The 19,180-nt window shown below is 42.6% G+C and overlaps 1 protein-coding gene across 1 annotated transcript; it reads right to left on the reverse strand.

Annotated features, from left to right (window-relative positions):
• Positions 1-9,770: 9,770 nt before the first annotated feature.
• On the reverse strand, positions 9,771-19,056 carry LOC114144682 (endoglucanase-like). Its single transcript, XM_028017761.1, has 2 exons — positions 17,622-19,056; positions 9,771-9,913 (listed from the first exon to the last, which is right to left on the reverse strand). The coding sequence occupies exons 1-2, from the start codon at positions 17,914-17,916 to the stop codon at positions 9,885-9,887; spliced, it is 324 nt and encodes a 107-aa protein (XP_027873562.1). The 5' UTR covers positions 17,917-19,056; the 3' UTR covers positions 9,771-9,884.
• Positions 19,057-19,180: the final 124 nt, after the last annotated feature.

The following is a 19,180-nucleotide window of genomic DNA, read 5'->3' on the forward strand; positions in this document are numbered from 1 at the left end:
CTTACCTCTGTGCCTAAAACTAATGAGAAACAACCACAGGCAGTTTTAAATTTTCATAAAGGACGCGTAAAATTTAGCAACATAATCACTTGATCCGTTTTGTTTTGTTCTTAGAAAACAACTGGCTTTGTTAAACTGAGGTCTCAGAAATAATTGTATCAATATGTTCACCCTTTGCATAATAAGGGAAGTAACTTAATTCAAGTTTGACTTCATCCGAAAGCAGGTGATGTGGTTCGTAATGTAGGGTTTTAACATCAATACAAGCCCTCAGCCAACTACAAAGTAGCAGATATCTTAACTGAGTTTCACTGACGCTCCTGACACGAGCTCCTACCTTTCAGTTCAGATGAATTTCTGTCATGAGCTGCAGTTTGCAGCTGTAATTCCCACCCACACAATGTCCACATCTCTTCTCTGTAATTTTCTCTGTAATTTTAACACATTTCATTTTGACTGGCTTTAAGACACGCCAGTCAAGTAATAAATTTTCACTCAGTTTCAGACAGGTTTCCTTATTTGGATCAGGCCTTAAATGAGTCACTTTTTGTTTTGATTGTCAGTTCACCTGTCTAAAAGATTTAAAGGACAGTTGATCGCTCCACTGAGGCAGCGGACCTTTGGCAGAGAAAATAAAAAGGATGAAGGGAGGCGGCTGATATCGCTGCTATGCGTTAAGTTTTATTGACAGAAAGATCACTGAATCTGGATTAAGGTTTGTGAACGGCAACTTTAGAGGAGAAAAAACTCACAATGTTTTTAAATTATATTTTCAGATATTTCTCAAAGACTTTAATGTTTAATCTTACCCCACAGTGTCATGTACATTGAACTAGTTGGAACAATTAGAAACCTTTAAAAAATGACAGCTTGCCATAATTTGAATCTACAGTTCACTGTTCACATTTGAGCACTTCTTGAATAATTTCCTGACCAGGAAAAATGACACAGAAACAAGCATGCGGTAAATTGGATCTTTCTCCTGTTTATTAAGCTGCTGTTTGAGAGCTCCTGGTTCAATCAAACTGTTTCCTCAGGAACATGGTGCTTCTCAGTTGTCATGGAAGTATAGATTGCACTTTTGCAAGCATTTGTGCTCTGAAGAGTGTTCATGCGAAGAAAAGGCAGACGGCAAATAGAAGAAATCACAACAAATCGCTCTTTGCATCTCTCTTTTTTTCTTACCATAAATCCCTTTTACAAGCATGTTGAGTTACACAGAGATATGTAAACGACAATGAAGTACATATGACCTTCAAGAGACGCAACAGTGAGAGATACTGAATGACATTTCTGGCATTGTCGCATGGGAAGAACAGAAATGTATTCATGTAAATAGAGAGAGGTAGAAAGGAGGCTGCAGTCAGGATTGTTTGGCAGCCTCTCGCTCCAGATTATTGCTTCTGTGTTTACCCTCTGTTGAGTCAGTTTATCAAAGAGGCTTCACTCAGTCACCCGTCACACACATCCGCAGCATCTGCTCCAACTCCACAGCTCTTGGTCCTTTCAAAGCTTCGTCAGTCGTCATGCTTTATCTTTTAGCAGTCGTTTGCTTTTTACTTTGGTGAACTTGTCTCCAATTTCTCAGTTGGCAGTCGTGTTCATGCAGAGCAACCATGCGTCACACAAAAAACAGCAATCGCCCAAAACAGAACAAATCTGTCCTCTGTGGAAAGGAACACAAAAGGACTAAGGCGGTTTGTCGATTGTGTCGTAAATACTTCCACATTTCCAGAACGCTTCCCATTGCACTCACATACCGAACAGAGCTGTTATGTATGTCAGGGTGTTATTTGTAGATTTAAGCTCGGCATTAACTGCGGTCACCCAGCAATAAATGAGTTACAGACTTCAGGTCAGCTTGACCGCAGCACATGGAGTGCCACACCTCCTTAACTCTCACTGTGAACACAGGTAGGCCTCAGGGATGTGTGTTAGGCCCAATGTTTTTTTACTCTGTTTACGTCTGACTCCACTGTAGTGAGGGCCACCTTCCTTTAACTTGCACCTAGAAAAATTGCTTTTCCATGGTGTGGAAGAACCAGGAAGTATTGTGAAAGAGTATTAGTATTATCGCCTTAGAGAGTTCTTCTGTTTCTGTTGCTTTGTCACACTTACTGTATATGTTTCATGTTTTAATATCAGACAAAAATAACCTGAGTAAAAATAAAAAGAAGTTTTCAAATGGGGATTTTATTAAGGAATAAACGCTATCCAAGCCAACCCACCCCAATATTGTTTGTTGTTTGTTAACTTATCTTAACTTAACTTATCTTAAATATTTCTGATTCACTTTCACTAGCTCCATTCCTGTAATAGGTGAGTGAGGAAGTCGTAGGGGAGGGCTGCTCTGTGATGCGGAAGCTTGAAAACTGCAGCTCCAAGAAGGAGCTGCATCTCGAAGGCAGCGCTAGGTCCACCTGGGTCGTTTTGAGCAGCTGAATGGTTGCCACGGGAGATTCAAGGATATGTCAAACATGCATGAAAGAATCAAGACAACACTCCAGGTAGGATTTTCAACAGAGCATAACATTATAACATTAATTAAAGCTCTCAGAAGTCTATTTTACATAATCCTGCCCCTTTAAGAGATGTGGTAAACTCAGGACAGTCCAGCAGAAAAATCCACAAAATCATCAAATTCACCAAACCTGGTCCACTTGACTAAATATTGTAAAATAGTTTTTACTCACTGTCACATTTTTGTTCCAGATGTCGAAGCTTTAAAGCTCCTGGCAGCTTCACTGATGTTTTGCCTCCATGCGCCTCTGTGGTAGAGACCAGAACCCAGTAAAGAACAAAATTGCTTTTCATAATTTCTTAAAGCTCAATTCCAAAGTCTAAGTGAGGAACCCACTGAGACATCACCACATAGCTGTGTGTTGGGATATTCCCAGTTGGTAGTGTCAACAATGGGCTTGATGAAACCTGCTGAGGTGTACATGCAGCCCCTAAAAAGTAATGGTACTGTAAATAATAATTTCATGTTTCAGCAGATTTTTCTGACATGAAGTAAACATAAGTAGCAATCTGTGTTTTGAAGAGGTACGCAAGACATAAAACAAAGATCGACTCTTCCTGTTACGTTTTCAAATGATTTCATCAAGAACTCTTCAGACTTTTGGGAATTCCTAGGTTGTTTTTTTGTAATCTGAAAGAGAAAAAGTTTTGTTTTGTTTGGATCTCCTGTCAAGATTATTCAAAGTTGACATTTGGACATGAAAGGTTAGCATACCGTGCGGGCAACAGGGACGGGGTTGAAGACTGGTAATTGCCTTCCCATCTTTTGGAGCACGAAGATTTTTTCCAGTCATGGCTGGTCTTGTCATATTAGCAGCTTCAAAGATTAGATATTTGGTCCCTCAGGACTTCATCTGAGGTTAGATTCCCTTTTCACTTCATCTCCCCTTTAATTGATGTCAGTTTTTGGTTTCAAGATGAAATTCTCTAGATTTTATGTTTTGCTATTTTTTTTTGCCATGTAATAGCTTACAAAAATATCTCCGTTCATAAAAAAATCTTGTCATGTTTTGAAATATATGATAACCAAATTATTATTATTTTTATTATTGATGGTTAATTAGGAGGAAATTATTTAGTTTGGAATAGCTGCCATCTCAAAGAAGCTTGTTACCGTTTTCAATAATCCACAAGGAATGAGAGGCAGTGGGGTAGACAGTCAACAAGCTGTCAACACGGCACTCCATCCATCCATCCATCTTCTTCCGCTTATCCGAGGTCGGGTCGCGGGGGTAGCAGCTTCAGAAGGGAGGCCCAGACTTCCCTCTCCCCAGCCACTTCTTCCAGCTCCTCCGGGGGAATCCCGAGGCGTTCCCAGGCCAGCCGAGAGACATAGTCCCTCCAGCGTGTCCTGGGTCTTCCCCGGGGCCTCCTCCCGGTGGGACGTGCCCGGAACACCTCACCAGGGAGGCGTCCAGGAGGCATCCTGACCAGATGCCCAAGCCACCTCAACTGGCTCCTCTCGATGTGAAGGAGCAGCGGCTCTACTCTGAGTCCCTCCCGGATGACTGAGCTTCTCACCCTATCTCTAAGGGAGAGCCCAGCCACCCTACGGAGAAAACCCATTTCGGCCGCTTGTATCCGCGATCTCGTTCTTTCGGTCATGACCCAAAGCTCATGACCATAGATGAGGGTGGGAACGTAGATCGACCGGTAAATCGAGAGCTTCGCTTTTTGGCTCAGCTCTCTCTTCACCACGACGGACCGGTACAGCGCCCGCTTGACAGCAGACGCTGCGCCAATCCGCCTGTCGATCTCCCGCTCCCTTCTTCCCCCATTCGTGAACAAGATCCCGAGATACTTAAACTCCTCCACTTGGGGCAGGACACCCCCCCTGACCCGGAGAAGGCACTCTACCCTTTTCCGGCTCAAGACCATGGCCTCGGATTTGGAGGCACTGATCCCCATCCCGGCCGCTTCACACTCGGCTGCGAACCGATCCAGCGAGAGCTGCAGATCACGATCTGATGAAGCCAAAAGGACCACATCGTCTGCGAAAAGCAGAGATGAGATCCTGAGGCCACCAAATCGGATCCCCTCAACACCTTGGCTGCGCCTAGAAATTCTGTCCATGAAAGTGATGAACAGAATCGGTGACAAAGGGCAGCCCTGGCGGAGTCCAACTCTCACCGGAAACGAGCCCGACTTACTGCCGGCAATGCGGACCAGACTCTGACACCGGTCATACAGGGACCTGACAGCCCGTATCAAAGGGCCCGGTACCCCATACTCCCGGAGAACCCCCCACAGGGCTCCCCGAGGGACACGGTCGAACGCCTTCTCCAAATCCACAAAACACATGTAGACTGGTTGGGCGAACTCCCATGCACCCTCCAGGACCCTGCTGAGGGTGTAGAGCTGGTCCAGTGTTCCACGACCAGGACGAAAACCACACTGCTCTTCCTGAATCCGAGGTTCGACTATCCGACGGACCCTCCTCTCCAGGACCCCTGAATAGACCTTGCCAGGGAGGCTTAAGAGTGTGACCCCTCTATAATTGGAGCACACCCTCCGGTCCCCCTTTTTGAACAGGGGGACCACCACCCCAGTCTGCCAATCCAGGGGAACTGCCCCCGATGTCCATGCGATATTGCAGAGTCGCGTCAACCAACACAACCCTACAACATCCAGAGCCTTAAGGAACTCCGGGCGGATCTCATCCACCCCCGGGGCCTTGCCACCGAGGAGCTTTTTAACCACCTCGGCGACCTCGCCCCCAGAGATTGGAGAGCCCAACCCAGAGTCCCCAGGCTCCGCTTCCTCAGTAGAAGGCATGTTGGTGGGATTGAGGAGGTCTTCGAAGTACTCTGCCCACCGGCCCACAACGTCCCGAGTAGAGGTCAGCAGCACACCATCCCCACTATAAACAGTGTTGGTGCTGCACCGCTTCCCCCCCCTGAGACGCCGGATGGTGGACCAGAATCGCCTCGAAGCCGTGCGGAAGTCTTTCTCCATGGCCTCTCCAAACTCCTCCCACACCCGAGTTTTTGCCTCAGCAACCGCCCGAGCCGCATGCCGCTTCGCCCGCCGGTACCCATCAGCTGCTTCCGGAGTCCCACAGGCCAAAAAGGCTCGATAGGACTCCTTCTTCAGCCTGACGGCATCCCTCACCGAAGGTGTCCACCAACGGGTTCGAGGGTTGCCGCCGCGACAGGCACCGACAACCTTGCGGCCACAGCTCCGATCGGCCGCCTCGACAATGGAGGCACGGAACACGGTCCACTCAGACTCCATGTCCCCCACCTCCCCCGGGACGTGTTCGAAGTTTTGCCGGAGATGGGAGTTAAAGCTCCGTCTCACAGGGGATTCCGCCAGACGTTCCCAGCAGACCCTCACAACACGTTTGGGCCTGCCAGGTCTGACCGGCTTTCGCCCCCGCCACCGGAGCCAACTCACCACCAGGTAGTGGTCAGTGGACAGCTCCGCACCTCTCTTCACCCGAGTGTCCAAGACATACGGCCGCAGATCCGATGAAACGATGACAAAGTCGATCATCGAACTGCGGCCTAGGGTGTCCTGGTGCCAAGTGCACATATGGACACCCTTATGCTTGAACATGGTGTTCGTTATGGACAATCCATGGCGAGCACAGAAGTCCAGCAACAGAACACCGCTCGAGTTCAGGTCGGGTGGGCCGTTCCTCCCAACCACGCCCCTCCAGGTCTCACTGTCGTTGCCCACGTGAGCGTTGAAGTCCCCCAGCAGAACAAGGGAGTCCCCAGGAGGAGCACTCTCCAGTACCCCCTCTAAGGACTCCAAAAAGGGTGGGTAATCTGAGCCATGCGTCGAGGTGAGACCGACTATTTCTAGCCGGAACCTCTCGACCTCACGCACTAGCTCCGGCTCCTTCCCCACCAGAGAGGTGACATTCCACGTCCCAAGAGCCAGTTTCTGCAACCGAGGATCGGACCGCCAGGGTCCCCTCCCTTGGCCGCCACCCATCACACAGTGCACCCGACCCCTTTGGCCCCTCCCACGGGTGGTGGGCCCATGTTTCCTCTTCGGGCTGAGCCCGGCCGGGCTCCATGGGTAAAAGCCCGGCCACCAGACGCTCGCCATCGTGCCCCCCCTCCAGGCCTGGCTCCAGAGTGGGGCCCCGGTGACCCGCGTCCGGGCGAGGGAACACCAAGTCCAAGGTTTTCCTTCATCATTGGGGTCTTCGGGCTGCACTTTGTCTGGTCCCTCACCTACACGGCACTGTTCAGCAAAATATAGCAAGACAAAATCTTCATTGGCTGTACAGCAATTAAATTCTTGTGATTGCTGAGCAGCTTTCTGAATGTCTCCACTGGTATTTGTAATGACATCTGATAAGATACAGGCTTTTCAGGTAGGAAGGCTTCTTTGCTATCAGGCTACTCTTTAGCTCCCTCCCCAGATTATCTGAGATTAAAGTCTGGACTATTTTTGGCTATCACTTCCAGTAAAAAGAAACATGTCACTGCAATAAAATTCTTTTTAAATAAATAAAAAAATAAAAAAAATTACTTCATAACTAAAATCTTCCAGATTCGCAGCCCTCAATCTTCTCCACCAGACCTGATGTTCTCCTTGTAGCCTGTAAAACTGTACCACAGTTACAATCTACACAATACAGGCGAGGGAAAAGCTAAAAGCCATGCATTCATCACCACGTTGTCAACTTGTCTTCACTGGCTGTCCATTAGAGCTGTCAGATGTTTAATTATGAATATATGGGTCTTCCTGGATCTCCTCCAGGGAACAATGACAACACATCAAGCACAGTTGAAATTAAATGTCACAGGTAACAAAAAATAAACCAGAGTGTTGTCTGAAGAATGTTTAATCAACTTGAGTGGATGAAAGCATGGACGCACAGAAATGAACCACGTGAAGTCAATTATGTCAGCAAATTGGAGAAAATTAAGAACTCAAGATGAAGACTGTACTTTCTGTGAACTTTTATGGGCCCCTATGAAGCTTTTGTAAGTTTTTTTAAACATTACATTTGCTGAAAGTATTGCGTATATATATATTTTTTTATCTGCTTAGTATCATGTTGGGTTCCAGCTTCTTAACCCATATGCAGAAAGCAAGGAGAACAGGAATCATTTAAATAAAGTTTATTTAAACAATATGAAAAGATTGGTTAAGTGGATCTGATCCTTGGGTCAGGCTCACGGAGTCGTCTGCACACTAAAGAACAGCAAAGGGAGATGGTGAGTTTGTGGTTTTCAGAAATGATAACTTTGAGAGTAGTTAGATTGATCTTACTTGACTTGATTATTTCCAACAAGAAGAGGGGAAACTGCAGGTTCGTGGTTTTGGTTCCTTGTTCTTATCTTGTTGCCTCTCACCTGAGAGAGAGAGAGAGAGAGAGGCAACAAGAGTTGATTACTAAGACTAACTTCTCGGGAAACCACAGAGCGCTATCTCAGGGAGGCTCAGAGTACCATTACTGGCAAAAACAGCGATGAGGTGCAGGCAGTCAGCTCCTCTTAAGGTCCAGGATGATCGGATGATGAGTCACAGGCGCGCTGAACAGCGGGCACGCCCCTCCAGGTGTGCAGCCTCTAACATCATCTGGTGGATGAAGGATGAAGCAGCAGGCGAACAGAGGAAAAAGCCCACAAAAAAACCAAAACCCTGATACTTCGATACTTCATTTACAGTAACAAATGTGATGCAAAATCCATCCATCCATCCATTTTCTGTTCACCCTTTGTCCCTAATGGGGTCGGGAGAGTTGCCGGTGCCCATCTCCAGCTACGTTCCAGGCGAGAGGCGGGGTACACCCTGGACAAGTCGCCAGTCTGTCGCAGGGCAACACAAAGACATACAGGACAAACAACCATTCACACACACACACACACGCACACACACACACACACACACCCAGAGAGAATTTAGATAGACCAATTAACCTGACAGTCATGTTTTTGAACTGTGGGAGGAAGCCGGAGAACCTGGAGAGAACCCACGCATGCACAGGGAGAACATGCAAACTCCATGCAGAAAGACCCCGGCCGGGAATCGAACCCAGAACCTTCTTGCTGCAAGGCAACAGTGCTACCAACTGCACCACTGTGCAGTTGTGATGCAAAATATCATATAAAATATAAAATCTTGCATGCAATGAACTTCATGTCTGTGGTTGATTGTTTTTATTTTCTTTTTATAGAAAGTTTGGGGGATTTGTCTATTTTGTTGTGTTTTTGGTGAAATTGTGAAACACCTTTTTCAACAGCTGTTTTTAAACTTTCATGAAAATAATAAAAAGTATAATAAGTATAGTTCGGGTTGTGTCTTACAGAGAATATCTCACTGTGATATTTTGGGTTTTCATTTGCAGTACTCACCCATTTTTGTCGGGTCAAGTTTTGTCCTCTTTAATTGCAGTTGTGAGTTGCAGAAAATCAATAAAAGGGCAGCAAATGACTTGTGGGTTTTACTTTGCACATCCCTCATTTCAGAACTAAATGAGGAATAAAATATACTTACTGATGTTCCAACTCCATCTTCTTAGTTTTAGTGAGAACGCGAGCAGCAGCATTCTGGATCAGCTGCAGCTGGAGGATTTCCTTGTTAGGCAGACCTGTGAGGACGCTGTTGCAGTAATCGATGCAACTAAACGCATGCATGAGTTTCTCTAGATCTTGCTGAGACATTAGTCCTTTAATCCTAGAAATGTTCTCTAGGTCATAGAAGGCCGACTTTGTAACTGTATTTATGTGGCTCTGAAGGCTCAGATCAGAGTTCATTGCTACTCCGAGGTTCCGGGCCTGATCGCTGGGTTTTAGTTGTAATAAGTGACTCTAGATAGCTCCTCTTTAGGTCCAAAGATAATAACTTTAGTTTTGGAGACAAGTCTTCTAATCTGACAACCATAATTACCATTTTCACATTTGGAGTAAAAAAAGGGGGTGCTTTCAAGCCTCAATACATCAGAAAGTATGGTGGTGGCAGAATCATGCTGTGGAGTTGTTTTAATGCAGGAGGAATTGGAGCATTACATTTAGTAGCATCATAAGGAAAGAACATTATGCAGATATGTTGAAACAACATCTGAAGACCAGGTTCCAGTAACTCCTGCTCTCCTCTTTTTTGTGTGTTTTTAAGATTTTAAGAAGTATACCCAACCTTACGGATTGCCAAGAAAAATCCAAATAAAACTAAAGTAAATCAGTCTACTCGTCGTTTCAAATTTACACTGGGCAGCAACATGTTTCCAGAGGATAACAATCTTTTTAAAAAAGTTTTGTTTCTGACTTACTTCCTCCCGCCTGCTCTGTTGCTCCGCCTTGGTCCGGTAGAGTTGGTTTCACATCTCATCGTTGTCCAGTGTCAGATGACACTAAGACGGTGTGGCTATTGTACATCTACCTGATCGGATTTCAAGGCACTCAGCAAATCCTTCTGTAGGTGAGAAAATCTAAAACATGTACAGATAGTGAAGACAATTTGTAGTATTATTAAAATCTCAATAATACATTATGTTGCCTTTTTAATTTCTATGAAAAGCACAGACTTGATCAGTTTCTTAGTAAAGCTGAAGGAAACCGGTTTTGCTGGTTTCTTTCAATGTTTATTATAAAGTACAGGTTCTTCTCGTATGTGCTCCAGTGAGAATTGTTTTTCAGGCTAAAGTACTTTTTAAAAACAGCAACCTTTAAACAGGTTTTTTAATTTTTTTATTAAACCCACATTGGTGTATCAAAAATGCTTTTGTTTATTTGTCTAATGTAATATTCTTAGATTAAATGTCCTTTTTTTATTAGCTCTAAGTGAAAATAATTCATTATAATAAACAGAAATAAAGGTTTGAAAATATTAGTCTACATTTATCAGTTTCACTTGAAAGAAATACTGAAAAAATGTAACTTTTCTATAATATTTAGATTCCCTCAGAAGGACCTGTAAATGGAGTTTACAGCTAATATAGAGTAAAAGCAAGTAAATGTTTCTTACAGATATAGTGGTGGAAAGTGTGTCAGTCGTTTTTGGTGTGATATTGAAAGAGCAATGGCCATATTGTAGCTCTGGAACCAAATCAATGTGGCAAACAAAAGCCTTTTTTAGTCTGGAGAAGCGTTGGGAGTAGTGTGTAAAACAGATGACAATGTTTAAACAAAAGGTGACTTCTTTTTAATGTGGACTGGTTCAAAAGGTCAGCAATCTTTGGCTATTTGGTTTCTTTTCAGGCGCCTTCCTCTTTATTATCAGTAACCCTTATCACAATGTGCATACTTTGGGTAAAACAGATTTTTTCTGCTCCGAACCAGTTTGAGGTAAGATGCTGGCATCCTGACAAGATGCTGGTTTAATCTTACTGTATGTAGCTCTAAAACCTTTTACATCATTGTACATTTCCTCAGAATATAACATGGAATATGTTGGTGCATATACATATATATATATATATATATATATATACGCTGCTCAAAAAAATAAAGGGAACACTTAAACAGGTGTTTAACACTTAAAGTGTTCCCTTTATTTTTTTGAGCAGTATATATATATACAGTATATGTATATATATAAGCACCAACCCACTATAAATCAGTGTCTCATGTTCTGTTTTTGTCGGATCATCCTCTTACAGAGTAAGTATAAATGCTGCATTATGTATTCAATGAGTATTTTTCAGGGAAGAAGTCAAGAGTTACTTATAAATGTTCCAACCTGACAGACAACGTTTCATGCATTCTTTTCTTCCCTCTTATCTTCGGCCCTTGACAGGCTTGGTGTCACATTTTACTTCCTCACTCAAAGGCATCAGAAGAACTGATGGAGACATTTTATATTTTACAACTTTGCTATCATGATTTTTTTTGTTACTTTTTTAAGATAAAATGGAAAAAGGTGATGGACCTCCTCCATATACTGCAGCTACTCCAGAAATTTTAGCTCAGCCATATCCTGGTCCACCACTGAATTCTGGTGCGGCCCAACAACTTGCTGTTCCTCAGTATCAGCAACCTGTTGCTCAGCAGCATCAGCAACCTGCTCCTCAACAACAAGCTGTACAGCAAAATCAGACTACTCAACCTGGTGAGTTACTTTCTCAGTTAGTGTCTTTTTATTGAAGATGAGTCTAAAGTTTAAGAATGTATAGAGTTGGTGGTGAGTTTTTAACAAAGTGTTATTGACAGCAACCCCTGTGGTGGTGGTGCAAGCGAGACCAACTGAGGCTCCTGGAAGCATGTTGTGTCCACACTGTAAGACCACCGTTGTGAGCACAACCGAATACAAATTGGGCATGCTCACCTGGATCATTGTTGGAGCACTGTTTATTATTGGGTGAGTAAAAAGTTGAAGTATTGAAGTATTCTTTTCTAACCAACCGGTTTAGCAGTGCTGCCGCCTTTGCAGCCACAGGAGGACAGTGATATCTCAAACTGGGTCAGTTTGACAGCTTTCATATGGCAGGGAGAAAATTGAGAGGAAAAATAAGAATAAATTAGTGCAACCAATTATTCCAAACTGACATCAAGAAGAATACCAATAAAGTCAGTGCCAGGGATTGAAATTAGTGTGAAGTGGCGTGTAAATTGGAGCAACGCACCAACCAACCACTGTGGCAGGTTTACAATTTGAACAGAAAAAAAAAGAAGCTGCATTCAGGTTGAACGTCTGTCCAGGGGAGGACTGACCGTCTGAAGTACAGACCATATCTGGCGACAGCTTATTGGTTGATTTTATTGACGGACACTGGGTTTATCCAATGAAATCCCTTGGTTCTCCTTGGCCCGTCCCTCCCTTCTACGGTTATAAATACCGCTATTTCAGCTAACCGGAGTCCGAGAAAAGTGAGCGGATACGAGAAGGGGCGGGTAAGAGAAGCTACGACAACAAAAGCTAAAAAGCGCATAAGCACATTCAAAAAAATGTGTCAAACTAACCGATAAGTTTAGAACACAAACCTCACCTACTGGAGCAGATTGAGGAGCAGAGAAGGAGGAGAATTAGCTAATCAGGGGATTCATTATCTTCGTTGTCGAAGGAGGATGATGAGAGAGATTGTGACCGGACACAATGAGGAAGAGTTCAGATTAGCTGCCCAGTTAGGAGTGAAAATATTCATGCAGGGAGGAGGGCAGGTGTGTGTCTGGGAGGGGGAAGCTACACTAAGCTAGCAGGCAGTCAGAAAAATACTTGAATGACAGAAATAATGATGGTTAAAAATGAAGACGTTCTGAGATATTTTAGTAATAAGAATAATTGTGAATTTCAATAGAAAACGTAATAAGTAAGGGGAAACACGTAGAACAGTTAGAAAAACAGCTTTTGGTACCATTTAAAAATGTTTAAAAAAATTACTAGATCACTATCTGGGGGAGTTGTAGCCAAAATGTGAAAATGTTCAACATAGGAAATGATTGCAAGAATGTTAGGGTTGAGTAGTTAAAGTTTGCTGTTAGTAATTACTTCAAGTGAACTTATTGTACTTCACCTTTGTTAAGGTATCCATGCTTTATGTTAAATTAATCTATATATGTACATATTTATGGTAGACTTATTGTCAGTAAATTAGATTTTATAAGGTTAAGAATAAATCACATATTTTATATAATTTGCTTGTACTGGTTGGGCTGGTGACCGAAGGAAGAAAAAAAAAAAAAACAGTGGCTGGTGAAATGTCTGAGTGGCTGGTAAAAAATGTTCTCTACCAGCTACTGTGGCTGGTGGAGAAAATGTTTAATTTCCACCCCTGGATTCACTCCTTGTTTGTTTAGCACTTTTCTTTACACCTTCGGTCCATGTACATTCAGGCAGTTTGCTTTTTTGTTTAAAACAAACAAACCAAAAAATACACTAGCTTTTTTATTTATTTTTATTAAACCAAAACGAAAGATGGGATAACAGAGCATTTTCTGATTTTTGCACTAAATGGAGAATACAGATAAATACTGCACACTTTCGATTGAGTTAACTTTTTTTGAGTCAAGTGGTCTTACTATTATTGTTTTGTCTTTTTTTTTTAATCATATTCCTTGTCCAGGTGTTGGCCTTGCTGTTTGATCCCATTCTGCGTGGGTGCTTGCAAGGATGTGCAGCATTCCTGCCCGCAGTGCAACAACGTTCTGCACGTCTACCGTCGCATGTGAACCATAGTGGTCAATCGTGCAACTACTGAAATTTTTTTGACTCTATTCATTAAGGTCTTCCTACACTGTACAAAGTTCTTTTTGAGCCTAGTGGAGAGCTGCACTGTAAAACTACAATTCCCCAAATCTGCAAGAATTGATGCTGTCATAGAAATAACACTTCTGAACTTCCTAAAAAAAATTTTAGGGAGTGTTTTGATCAGTTCATCATTGGTAAATACATTTACATAGAGTGACTGACATATCACCCCTTATAGTCCAAAACTAGGCTCCGCCTTTGTCAAGTTAACTAAAGACTCTTGCCTTGTGTGATTTTGTTTAAAGATAATATTATTCATCATCTCATTAGAAATTTTGTTTCTTTAAGTAGAAGAGCCAAAACTGTGACAGCCAAAAACTTGTAAACTGTAGTGTTTGCCTGGAAAGACCTGTGTGTGTGTATGTGGGCTTGTATTGGATACATGTTATACCAGAAAAATATTACATTACTTTATACGACTAAATGCAATGACATAATAAACATAATGAAACATAATACATTCCTCAGAGAGCTTTATGCTGAAATGTTCCATGCATTCCTTTGAAAAATGATCAAATACTCAGTCAATTGTTGTGGCATGACTGGCAGACATCAGATCGATTCTGTTATGTGATTAAAAAAAAGATATTCATATGGAGCCTCATGAAGCACAGGGCTACATTTTGTCCCTGGAAGGAGACAGGGTTACTCTGATTAACTGAATATGTAAAACTGATGCATGTAAGATTGCAGCCAGGTTAAATAGATAATCCTGTCATCAGTGATCAGTATAGAGCTTTTATTTTAGTAGCCCCAAACTACAATTTACTTCATTTAATATTTAGCCTAACACCATGAGAAAAATCATGTCAACAAGAGAAAATGAATAGTTGTAGTTTTTTCAGATATCTAAAATTTTACATTATGGCTGGATGTCGCCATCAAGTGGCCAGATACAAGTATTACACCCACTCTTTTTGTGTTCAGAATACGTGGGTCCCATGTTTGCAAAGAAAATGGATATATGAAGAAAAAAAAGTGGTTTACAAAGTACTAAACTCCAATACTCGGCTCAGGAGTGTGGAAGTATTGGATATAACGAGAATGCAAAATTTCATGCAATTTAAGACAGCTTCAGAAATCTGCAAAGAATTTCCTCTTTATTCACTTCCGATGAAGACAAAGGCTTAACGCTTTGAAAGACTAAAAGTGCCATTGTCAACCCATTCCTAAGCTGAAAATAAAGCACTTTCAAAACATTTATTTTATTTTTATTTTTTATTGAACTTCCAAAATGCTACAAAAGATGTTTTGACTTGACAGAGTACAAATTCAAGATACCAATAATGTCATTCTGACGAGTCAAAATGCTAATTCATATCTCACATAGACAATCTGTTTAATTAAAGATTTCTTTTCATTTGGAAATATCCTATAAGGATTTTGGACAAGCAAAACTTATAATTCCAAATATTTCTAATTTTATTTTTGCCTAGTCATTATGTGCTTTCAAGATATCTGTAATTTAATTTGCACAAGTCAAATCTATTAAACAACTATCTAAAAATAAATTTAAGACAGATATAATTAGAGATATCTTCATCTTAGAGATGTTTTCAAGATACCTAGTCTGTTCCAGCCTATTTAGGGTATTAACATACTCGTTGTGATCCATTTCGCCCTCTTTTGAGCTGGAGAAATCCACTTCCAGACCTCCAGCTGAATTTCGCCCATCATCCGAGTCACAGTGTCTGAAAACCAGTTAGGATAATTCCAAGGACCCCTGACCACACAAGATATTTTTTTTCTTCATAGAAATAGAAACAAATTGGGGCCCTGTCAACTACAAAATTAATCATATTGTGTTTGTAGCAGTAAAAAAAATAAATATTTACTCTCTAAACCTTTAAGAAGATTTCTGCGGTCTGAGCGTCCGTTTCTTGTGTTTGTGAGTGAACGAGTGTGTACCGAGCACGTGAGGGTCCCCGCTTTAAAAATTTTTTTTAAAAGTATCCGCTTTGGGCAGTTCACTTAAACACGTGACGACGTGGCCGCGGGGAAAAAAAAAAGCAGGACAGAAGACGAAATGACGGAAAAGGAGGAAAAACGAGAAGGTGACGCATTGACAGAGAAAGAGAGACGCGCGTTGCGAGAAGGAAGGAAGGAAGGAAGGAAGGAAGGAAGGAAGGAAGGAAGGAAGGAAGGAAGGAAGGAAGGAAGGAAGGAAGGAAGGAAGGAAGGAAGGAAGGAAGGAAGGAGAGTGGAAGCTCATGCTCCAGTGGAAGTGAAGTCATGCGAGCGGCGCTGCAGCGTTCCCTTCAGCCTGAACAGCTCCAGTTTTAATGAATTGTTTTCCACGGCGGCGACACCTGAAGCACACCGCCGCCGACAACAAGCACGCGAACTCCGGCGCCTCCTCCAACGTACCTCCTGAACACCGTCAGCTGTACACACATCCAGCTCTAAAACCAAGAAAGAACCTCATTAAGAAGTAAGAAGCACTCCGGTCTGATGGCACGCCAACTTATTCCCACTCATTGCTGTCCCAGTTAGCAGATCAGCAAGTGTCCTTACATGTGAAATATCAACCTGATGGTGAAATTTAAACTCACTTAGCTGTTGGGTTTTGATTAAAAGCTGTTCGATTCTCTAAAAACATCATCATGGCATTAAAAAGCAGAATAGATGTTTAACTCTCTTAAAATAGTCAGTTACACTTGTTTGTTTTTTTTTTGCACGGACAAAAGTTGTATTAGCCGGTATATACAGTACTTCTGAGACATTTTTTGTGTAGTTTTTAAAGATATCAGTGTTTGTGGAGTACCGTTTCAAGTTAGATTCACTGTTTGGTTCTAAAAAATGTTCGGGTTTCATATAAAACTTTGATTTGTGTTTCCCTTTATAATAATTTTGATACGTCTTTATTCGTCATCTGTTTTCAGGGTCAAAATTAAGATGACAGGATTACATATGTGTGTGTGGGGGAGGTTTGGGGGGTTGTAATCGTTCTTAATTCCAGAAATGGCTAGCATTAACCAGATGTTAGAGAGTAGCTCGGCTTTTCAGGTTTATGGTGGAAGTTGGTTGTTGGGGTGTTTTTTTGCACATGATAGTCGGTAGATTCGGTTCGATTGGGGACAAAAATTGTAATATTTGTTCAATTTCACACTGCACTGTCAAATGAACCAAACCCTATAAAAAAATCTGTTCACCCCCTGGGCTGTGGTGGCGCTGCACCAAGAACCACTGAAGGAAACAACACTAAAACCTCTGAAGAAGACGCCGAACGCAACTTCCTTCTTCACAAAATACAAACTAAAAATAAGAGTGGCGTCAAATTTTAGTGGCTGTAGGATTTCTCATTCGTCTTTGGCAAAAGACCACAAGTCATTTCTCCATGTAGCGCTAGACTTGCGCATTTGTTTCGGTTGTATTTACCCAGAATGCCCTGCACTATAGCTTCCTGCTTTTGAAGCGGTCTCTGGTCAGCTTGACGTTCACATTGCGCATTCAAACCGCACCAGAGTTCACTTCAACCAAACAGAAACTTACATTTGCAGGCGGACCAGTTAGCTTTTTTGGTCCACACCAGAGTTGGATTGCACATTCACACCTCACCAAACAAACCCGAATTCAAGACAAACGAACTAGAGTGGAAAGTAACTGGAAACAGTCAGTGTTGTTCTGATGAGAATTAGTTTAAATGTTTCAGCCAAATGTATAAATGTGTATTTATATTTCATGTAGTGTTTTTTTTCAGTTGTGGAAAGTTTTGCATTTGCTGAACTCCCTAATGAGAACTTGATTTTCCCAGGTGGCATCACTGTGACTGCGGACTGCTTCAGGTTAACGCCGGGCTTTGCCACACCAAGACCATCGTTTTAGTGTGAGAGTCAAAAGTCACAACCCATTTTAAAATAAACTTAAACCAAGTTTGAAGAAGAAGAAGAAGAAATAGCTTCACACAACCCCAGAAAACACTACACAAGTGGCTGACTAGTGGAAGACCCAACCTGTGTAGTTGTTGGTGAAGACCTGAGTCTGCATCTCCGTCGGCGCCTCCGTCTGGTCTTCCGTCGGCGCCTCCGCCGGCTCCTCTGTGGGCGTTTGGGCTACGGTCTGCAGGTCCGGCTGCAGTGGCACCATGGTGTTGGTCCAGTCCTCCGGCAGCATCGCGGCAGTGATGGACCGACTGTCCTCTGGGCTCAGCGTGGAGCCCTGTGCCAGAACCAGACAGCAGAGCCTGGGCAGGAGCAGCAGCATCCAGAGGCAGCTGCCTCCACTCCTCCATCTGTCCCTCAGTGGCATGGTGTCAGGTGGTGAAGAAGAAGAACTCTGCAAGCGGGACAAGGACCCGAACTCACAGCCTCATAGTCTGGCTGCAAACAAAAAGGGAAAATCCTTCACTGGGGATGTTGGTTGCTTTCTTCTTATCCTCTTTTTCTTTATTTTTCTTGATGTCCTTCACTTCAAACCCTTTGTGGACAGAAGCAAACTGTGTTTCCCCTCATCATCTCGTCACACTACATGACAGAGAGAGAAGGGATGTGAGAGACGGAAGCACGTCCGCGTACGAGCCGCATCCAGCTGTATTCTGCCTCGCTCTCTGCTCACTTGCTGTTATTCTCTCTCCAGCCTTCTACTCTCTGTCCCTGGGCTCACTCATTCACTCAGCTGACTTACTCTCTCCCCCTGGTCTTATTAAGGAAGAATATTTATAAATTAACTTTGGAAAATAGTTTGGCTCTCTCTTCCTCTAGATCCCAGGTACTCTCAGCGGGCGACGTGCAGCCACAAGGAAACAACACTGCGCGTTGACGTCACAGAGTCACAGAGTTTAATCCCATACAAAGCAACGTATGAATCAACAACAAAACTGCAGAGGAACAGAGATATACATTCATTACCTTATACAGACAAAGACAGACAAGACAGACAAACAAAGACAAAGATGCGTCTTTGGAGAGAGCTGATGCAAAAAAAGCAAAATAGTGGCAGCTCTCTGAATTTTTACTCCTGTGCACAAAGTCTTATACTGAAGGTGTGTCTTTCCTTTTTAATATATTCAATTAAGGCGTACCTCTGGTTGACCAACTGGAAGCTACCTTGGACACTCAGAGAAACTTAGAAACTCCCCCTAATTTACGCCAAAGATCAAAGGCCATTTGCTCTCTGGTAGAACAAAAGAGCCAACAGCTGCGTCCTGGCCTCCTGGGTTCTACAGTCATTTGGGCAAAGAAAAACATGAGATAAGATTTCACAGATACCTGTGAAATCTGGAGTCTCTCCCGTTATCTCTCCTTACATAAATTCTCAGGACAAACTTAAATCCAGGAATTTGGTTCAAAGAAAGGTTATCTTCACAAAACCCCATTTAGCATAAATCCTGAGCAATTTTCTCATACTAAACAAAACATTTTCATTCAAACAATTTCCATTTGATTCTGATATAGTCACAGATAGTACAATTTTCAAATACATTCATCATTTACTAGATTAGTAGTTCTAAAATTAGATAATACAATCTTCAATAAAAACATGTTATTAGTACTTAGAAAAATGTCTTAGAAAT

Source organism: Xiphophorus couchianus, chromosome 5 (assembly GCF_001444195.1).
Source record: "Xiphophorus couchianus chromosome 5, X_couchianus-1.0, whole genome shotgun sequence".
Classification (NCBI taxonomy): Eukaryota; Metazoa; Chordata; class Actinopteri; order Cyprinodontiformes; family Poeciliidae; genus Xiphophorus; species Xiphophorus couchianus.